This window comes from Mytilus trossulus, unplaced genomic scaffold, assembly GCF_036588685.1.
Source record: "Mytilus trossulus isolate FHL-02 unplaced genomic scaffold, PNRI_Mtr1.1.1.hap1 h1tg000085l___fragment_1__unscaffolded, whole genome shotgun sequence".
Taxonomy (NCBI): domain Eukaryota; kingdom Metazoa; phylum Mollusca; class Bivalvia; order Mytilida; family Mytilidae; genus Mytilus; species Mytilus trossulus.
In genome coordinates this window covers 837,376-846,231 of record NW_026963295.1, presented here as the reverse complement: position 1 = coordinate 846,231, position 8,856 = coordinate 837,376, and the positions used below count along the sequence as shown (strand labels likewise).

Here is an 8,856-nt window from a genome sequence, read left to right as displayed (position 1 = left end):
GAGTTACAGGACAACAGTAACAGGACAGAGTTGGTAACATAAAGGATTTTTCGGCTTTAATTTAAAATTTAAGAAAAATTCATCATTTTAGATTGGTCACAATTTGAAGATAACAGCAAACAATGTCATTAATCCTTTGAAACTGTATTTGCAAGATGAAAAATCTGCCTAGGTAATGAAAAATTCTAAAATAAATTCCTTTCTGGTACTATCTACTATACTAGAATTGCATAAATGTTCTCTGCTGTTATCAAAAGCAAAAAACCTATTTTTTTATTCAATATACTGTATATTATTTTGAAATTTATTTGGTATGGTGGTGATAACTTGTATCAAATGAAATGGTTGGCATATAGTAGATTAACTTTTGGATTCTTCAGTGAAATTGTCTTGAACATCCTTCCTGTTACTGGTGATGGTTATGCTGTTACTTTTTTTTATCAGGTAACATGACAGAACGAAACAGAAAGGAATTACGCGATAGTTTTTTTTTTTATCACATTAAATGTAAGTGTATTTCCTGTGACATATAACTTTTAAAAAGATGATATAAAAACACTCTTAATGTTGTGGTGCACATTTAAAAATATTCTCAGAAAAGGCCATAATAGGATAGAACACCAATTAGTATTTTTCTAAAATTCTTACCTTGGATGGGCTTGAATTTATAAACCTGGCTGCCTTTCCAACTATTTCTTTGTACTAATGTGACAATATGATAGGCGAAAAATATATATATAAATATATATAAAATATATTTATATTTATATTGATGATTATATATTCTTAAAATGTTTATTAAATTGAATAAAATAAATACAGGGGAATATCTATTAAGAAAATCATGACCTTGTAAAAGGTTGTTCAATTGACCGCTACTGCATATGAAATATTTACATGCAGATCATGAGGTGACATGTAACAATTAGTTAAACACTGGACATACGTGTATTGCATACCATGTGGAGACATGTAGCAATAACAATTAGTTAAAACACTGGACATGCGTGTATTCTTTGATCATTAATTTCCAGGTTGGCCAAAACATGTCAATTAGAGTCAACTTAATAGATATTCATCCCTGTATCTTTTAATTTAAGACTATGATGGTCAAATTAATAGAAACCTTGACACTGTTTATATTCTGTATATATACTTGTGTATTTTACTGTATAGAGAGACCGTCCGTTATGGACACTGGTCCAGACGGGCTTGAATAAACTACTATTCCAAATAACCATGTGTTGTGTTACACTAATGCATTCAGAAAATGATGCTCTTCACAATACATAATGGGAAAATAACTCTTGGTCTTGTAAACGTTTCCACAGGTTAAAAAAACCCAGTGGTAACAGGAGGGAAATCACCCCTGGGGACAATTTTTTTTCCTCTTAAAATTTGCAAAATGTTATACATGCTTTAGTTATAATATAAAAAGACAAATAAGGGGCAAGTTTATTATATAATATATCGATCATATATGTGAGAATCAGACGCCTGTTTAATTAATTTGGATATTATTTGAATGATTTAGTTTTCAAAAAAACACAGGGGACAACATAATTTTAAGGGGGGTTGAACATTTAAATTACAATATTTTATGGGAAGAAATATAAGAATGAGTGTTTCATTGGCAGGGGTTGGTGCATTATATAATTTAGTTTACACTGAAACTTAAAATTTTCAAAAAAGATGGTTGATTTAAAAAAATAATTGCTGGGGAAGTGGGGGACATGGAAATTATACTTTTTCAGATATTGTCTCATATACATTAGTGTATTGTTCAATTTGTGTATTTGAGTAAAATGAGACAGAGCTGTAACACCAAATTTGCTGGTTTCTGAATCCTTAATATTTATTTCATTTGTATCATATTGTTTAGTAAATGTGTAAATTCATCTGAATAAATAACCAAGGATTTGTGACTCTTTCTCTAGATGCCGAATTGACCATGCAGGTGCCGATTTGACTTGTTTATTTTGGTACGTTGTGCTATTTTTAAATTTACGTAATATTAAACATGGTATTTAGATATACCTTCAAGACGAATGCTGGTTTCCTGTTGACTTTTCCTATTCCTCCTTTACACATAGACGGCTTCCAGTAGACACAGCAATGGCGTTAAGAAAGCTCTGCCAGGTTGGGATTGGGTCTTCCCGTAACTATTGTACAGCGGCTAAGATCGAAGCCAGAAAGGAAGCCTTAGCAACAAGTAGGTACAATGTACTAGTACTTGGAAGTCATAACAAATGAATAACATGGAAACTGGTGATCAAACTGAGTGATAAATACTAGAACAAACCAAGGTCAAATGGCCTGTCCGCATCTTACATATATATGTTTTATAACTTTTGTTTGAATTAGAAGTTAGCTAAATTAAAGATAACGTTGAGCCATAACAAAATTCACAGAGAAGAATGACCTGTCCAAAGTTTTTTTGCCTTTCGATTTAAAAGTCTGTTACGGTATGATCTGATTTATGACCAAAGACAAAGTAAACAAATATTCAAAGAGCAAAATTTCCCTTATTTTTATAGAAAACCGCGTCATACAAGTGTTACCAAGGATTTACAGGCATGAAAGGATAATATTCTTATTAAATATAGCTTAAACAGTTAAACTGTTAAAGGTATTGGGTTTCCTTGCACCGTAAACTTACACATCTCACATTTTTAAGTTTAGCAGGACAAATGATGTTTGATTGTCAATGGCCTTCCCTATCCATAATGGTTGCTTTCCTATATAAAATATCAATACACTCTATTTGTCCACCCTTGATACTGGAACAACAAACTAAAGGATCCAGTAAAAAGTTGACATTGCAATTCAAAAAAAAATCTGAAGTCACAATTTACACAAAGGACAAAGTGATTGATGTACATTGTACATGTACAAAAAATGTAGTATCGCAATAAGGTATACAGGATAGAGACCAACATTGACAGAAGAACCTTATCTGACCCACTAAGCACGCAAAGAGTAGAGCCAGCAATTACCCCCCCCCCCCAAAAAAAAACCACCAAACAATGTGCTATTTAAAGATGTAATTTAGTAAAAATTAGTGGTATATAGTGGTAAAAGAATATGGAGAAAAAAGTAAGACTACTTATACAATCTAGACTGCAATACAAATGTTCATTTTTTTTTTGTAAGTTATATAAATAAGTCTTTTCAGAATATTCCTCAAAAATAATTTAAGGGCGAAGGGTTATGTTGCTGTTAATGGGGAAAATTATCATTAGTTTTTCCAAATTATCCCAAACATCCTGTTTTAATTAAACATGTTAGACAATGTTAGATTTGTCCTTCTTTTGTGTATTTCATGTTTTTAAAATGTACATGATGTCACTAATGACCATGATGACACAATTGGTGAAATTTTATTTAACTGAAACATTCATGACAAATAAATTGATTATTATTAAAGAGGACCAATGCAACAATTTATTATTATTAAAGAGGACTAACAATTTATTAAAATGGTCTTTTATGAATGTCTGCAACCCCTACATGTTTATATGTACATGTACATGTCCCATGCATATATGCTCAAAGGTTTGTAAACATATTTAAAGTCTAATTTCTAAAAAAGTATTTGTTTCTAAACTGTCACGGCAGTCAGGATTTTACATGGATGTACCACCATTCGTCATGTCTATTCTCGTCATTTAAAATGGGGTAATAGGCTTGAATTATATCTCCAATTTAATTTATAAAAACATTATATATTCTTGCATAACAGACAGAAAATCAGCCAGAGCTTTATTGTTTATAATACACATGATACATGTACATGTGTAAGACATAAATTAAACACTACAAAATGTCAGAAAATGTTTTACACTGGAGTTACCCCTCTTTAGCCATTAACATTTGACAAACTGGTCAGTGCAATCAAGTCTTAGATCATTATTTAATAAATAAATTTGATGTTTTAACTGTCTTCTGATTGGTTAAAATTATTAGTTTTATTTTCAATGTTGTCAATTTTGATGGTGACACGCCCACTCTGACGTAGTGTATTCACTCGCCAACATGTGTGTACGTTGTTATGGTTAACATAAATAATATGAAAAGGTCTTTGAGCCTTATTTTTGATAGAAATTTATTTATAATGAATGGCAATAATTTATTTTGATTTTATTGAACCATAAAACTAATTTTTGACTCTTCACATTTTACATAATCCGCTTAGTTTTATGGTTCAATAAATTCAAAATAAATAATAGCCATTCATTAATTAAAGTAACATTTTACATGTAAAAAAACAAAATACTCTGTAATAACCATAAGAGTTGAATATTGTCCAGAAGCCAACAATGGTCATGCTGCACACCAATTTTGATTTATAACAAATTCAAATTTCCAGACAGCAAACAAAATTGTTAATTTTGGTCAGGTTAAATTTTTAAGTTGCCTTTATACAACATGTCAGGCACAGAATTCAATGTTTCAAGAAGACTGATGAAACAAGTATGTGTGTATACTATATATTATATTTATTTAGATGTAAATTTCATTACATGTTTATATTTTTAGGTCCACAATGGTTGGTCGGACTCAGTAGATGGGCTTACTACAAATCTTATTTTCCAACACTAGGTAATTTGAACATGTACATGTACATGTTGTAATGTACATGTACATGATGCATATATAAATTTATAAGATGTTTATATTTAAAAATATTGTGAAAGCCATGATATCTTAGCTGGACCTCAGATTAAATTAGTTGTATGTACATGTTTATTGTTATAATAATCATGATAAAATAAAACAAAAAAGATAAAACATAAACAAAAATGAAATTTGCTAAAAGTATCAAGACAAAGACTCATCAAAATTTCTATTTGCAACTGCTGCATGTGCTGCACACATGGCACAGCTGCAGCGCTAAACCCATGAAAATTGTAAGCAATGTGTCTGGGTGGAGTGATCATGCAAAAGTGCGGGCAAGCTCATTCAAAATTATATAACATGTACATGTACACATCATATAGTATACCATTTGTATCTGGTGCTGATGTCATGAATTTTGTTTAATTTCAAACTCAATGAATAAAAAACTTGTCTAGACAAAATAGCCATTTAAGAAACTCTGTTATAATGATACATGTAGTAGAAGATGTGATATGATTGCAAATGAAACAACTCTTCACAAATAACCAAATGATACAGAAATTCACAAACAATAGGTCGCTGTATGGCTTAAAGTTACCGTGAAATGAGCAAAGTATAATCGGCTATATAAGAGTGCATACATAAATAAGGCCTTTAGTTTTCTCTTATGAATTGTTCTACATTGTCATTTCGGGGTCTTATAGCTGACTATGTGGTATGGGCTTTGCTCATTATAGAAAGCCGTACGGTGACCTATAGTTGTTAATTCTGTGTCATATTGGTTTCTTTTTTAGAGGTGTCGCATTGGCAATCATACTACATCTTCCTTTCTATGCCCAATTTATGGGCATTATGTTTTCTGGTCTGGATGTCTGTTAGTTTGTCTTTCCGTTCATCCGTCTGTTTGTTGGTCTGTCTGTCCCGCTTCAGGTTAAATTTGAAACGTAGTACACATGTTCTTTAAGATATAATATCTCTGATTTTAATGCCAAAATAGAGATTTTACTTCATTTTCACGGTTCATTGAACATAGAAAATGAAAGTGCGGATGTGGCATCTGTGTACTGTGGACACATTCTTGTTTTATATACAAATTTATATACATTGTACATTTATGCATGTACTTACTAGGAATGTAATGATACACCTACCTAATCATTAGATTGTACCATTAGGCTAATGGCACAATCTATAACATGATACACTGGTGAATGATAAATTTTTATATAGTTCATAATCAGTACATAATTTTGAATCCTTATCTTTCTTGTCTTCACTATGAAATGATCTTGATTGAAACAGAACCAAATAGGGATGAAACAAAAATCAACCCTAGCAAAAATAACGCATTTCATTTTCACAACTGGTTCTTAAATATGTGCAATATCAACTTGTTCATGTGTACATGGTGTAGAGATACTGTTTAAGGATTATCTTTTGGATGTTCATCATTGTACTTGATCAAGTCATAAGCGTTATGAGGGGGATAGGACCTTTATCTTGACTCTGGGATTAGGTGTATTTAAGCTCAGGATTTCGGGATCTGGGAATTTTTTTTTCAAATGTCTGGACCACGGGATTTCGTGTTTTTAAGCCCAAGATTTTGGAATCAGGACCCCTCTTACCCTCCCTCCATAATGATATAAAGATACCTGTTTATATATGGATCTATTTTTTTGTTACAGGTCTGATGAGAGATGACTGTTTATATGTGGATAAGTATGTGAAAGAAGCTGTAGAAAGACTCCCCAATGATGTTAAAGTAGCCAGGGAATTCAGAATGAGCAGAGCCCTTATTCTAAGTCATAGCAAGGAAATATTACCCAAGGAAGAATGGACAAACTATGACGAGGTATGACAGTGATATTGTTTGCCTTAAATTAGTGGAGAATAAAGGCTTTGTCCCCTGAAGAAGAATCCCAATGTGAGAAAAAAATGGCTTAAAATTATTCCCAAAAAGACAACTTTTTTCCCAAACGGTGCAGTCTCAGTAGTAATTGTGCATGAATACAAACTGGAAAACTCATTTAAACATTGTTCATGCCTAAAATGACTATAAGTGCACATTTGAGGGTCTTTTTATGTATCATCACTAACAAAATAGGGTCTTATTTTAAAGCAGGGTTTAACTCTTGAAAATGGGTCTGTAAATTGAAGTTTCAGTCAAATTCATTGTTTATTTTAAATTTCCCAATTTGATGAAAATGATGCATATTTTCCAAATAAAAAAGGGTTGAGGTAGTTTTTGAAAAAAAGCCAACAATATCACTGTTATGAAACAATGTAAAATAAACACAAGTTCATTAAGTAACAAAACTCAATTTTCACATTTATCTAGCAAGAGAACATCAATTTATTTCAAGGGTGGGGTTACGTTTTTTCCAAGATAAGTATTCCGATCCCCAGTTTATTTGGGAAAAGTATTGTTGTCAAGCAGATGACAAAAAATCTGAATCCAGATTCTCCTCATAACTTACATTGTTAATATTGAGAGAAAAAATGATTGATAGGGTCTAAAATTGAAAAAAAACAAAAAATCTGACTGATAAACCATAACTCACTCATCATGCTCATAACCTTGATGTTAATATAAATGGTGCTCTCATAATTTTTCATAATTCTTAAATAATTCTTATGTATTTGGGAAAGAATTCTATAATGCACTAAAAAGTTTGGCATTGATAATTGGAGGAAAGAAGTTAACTTTTTCATTTTGTAGAACCCTTTACTGCTCTTTTCTTCTAGACAGATAAATAATAAAGAATAGAAAAAAAGATAAAAAATAAATAAATAGTGAATTCGGAATACTTATCCTCTTTCATTCATATATTTATCTGTAACACTAATGTCAAGTTTATTTTTTTTATAAGTTTTTTATTGAAATAAAAGAGCGATCTATAAACTAAAAAAGCTTTATTTTTATAAGTGTACAGATTTTCGTTATTTACTGGTTCAAGTTAATATTTAAGTGTAGATCTAGAGTTATCTCTCTTCATAGTACATGTAGTATTCAGATATTATTTACTTTCATCTGAATATTAAATTTTTCCTTCTTTTTGAATTTCTCTTGGCTACATTGCTCTTATTGTGCATTGCATTGTTTAACTTTTTTACTTTTCTCAAATAAAAGGTAGAAGATTAAACAAATTAAAAAATTTCAGTTGTCAAGTGCTAATAGAAAAGTACTGTCTATTTAAATCCTCCTGAAAGCAATTTTATACTGTTACACTGTAAGTTCTAGCTCTAGATACATTTGTAAATGGTTGAACGAAAGAAATACATTTATTTGTATTTTAAATGAAAATTCATCTTTGATTTTTGTCCACACCTTTTAAATTCTTAGAATTCAGGATAGATTCACCAACAGTAGCACAACTCCTGAATTTCTAACTAAGAATGAACGAATGTGAAACTGATATTTTGATATATAATTTAAACTTATTCAGAATATCAATAGTATTTGTTCACTGAAGAGCAGCATAAAGGTCTAAAAAAAAAAATACAACCATGCACCATAAGACACAAGCAAAATACTACACCTTGAAATATGACATAAATTAGCTTTATAACTCAGGGTAGAAAATTATTGCTGATCAACTTTTTTCCTTGTTCAATAAATTGTACTTGAATTGTATTTTAAATTTAAGGATGTGGATTATTTATCACCAATAGTTGAAAAAGTAAAGGATGAGCACAGACTTAGGAAGATCTTAGATGAGAAAAACGGAACAAGGAAGACCCAGGGAATTTTCGGTACCATTGGACAACTTTTGGGATTGCAGAAAACTATTGATAAATGAAAGAAAACTGTTATTACATGAAACAATATTTAGTTAAATGTTTTTTTATCTTGTGAGAACATTTTTAATTTATGAAAAATCCATCTAGATTTTTGAGTTCAGGAAGTTGTAAATAAAATAAAAAAATATTGCTTTTGTTGATTACTTGTAAGTAGCTATTGAAGGTACCAGGCATATTTAATCTTAATTAGATTACGTCATTTTTGGGAGTTACCCATCCAAACAACCACTTAGCTATTTTTACTTAATCTGCTTCTTCTAGTACTTATAAAATGATCTTGAATTCATCCAGACTTGTACAGATTCTCTGACATGACATTGAACTTGTTCACCAATTATTTAAATTTTTAGTCTGTGAATTTTTGCCACGGGTGGTAACTGTTATTTCAGTGAAAGTCAGCAGGCATGGTCACCTTTTATTTTCTGATATCACAAC

At 30.7% G+C, this 8,856-nt stretch overlaps 1 protein-coding gene across 1 annotated transcript; it reads left to right on the top strand.

Moving 5' to 3' along the window:
- Positions 1-2,050: 2,050 nt before the first annotated feature.
- On the top strand, positions 2,051-8,551 carry LOC134699734 (cytochrome b-c1 complex subunit 7-like). The gene is made up of 4 exons (XM_063561163.1): positions 2,051-2,212; positions 4,540-4,602; positions 6,306-6,472; positions 8,268-8,551. The coding sequence occupies exons 1-4, from the start codon at positions 2,116-2,118 to the stop codon at positions 8,418-8,420; spliced, it is 480 nt and encodes a 159-aa protein (XP_063417233.1). The 5' UTR covers positions 2,051-2,115; the 3' UTR covers positions 8,421-8,551.
- Positions 8,552-8,856: the final 305 nt, after the last annotated feature.

Coding starts and splice junctions, on each gene's coding strand:
- LOC134699734 (XM_063561163.1), top strand. CDS start 2,116: ATGGCGTTAAGAAAGCTCTGCCAGGTTGGGATTGGGTCTTCCCGTAAC. Junction 2,213..4,539: donor AAAGGAAGCCTTAGCAACAA/GTAGGTACAATG, acceptor TTATATTTTTAG/GTCCACAATGGTTGGTCGGA. Junction 4,603..6,305: donor ATCTTATTTTCCAACACTAG/GTAATTTGAACA, acceptor TTTTTGTTACAG/GTCTGATGAGAGATGACTGT.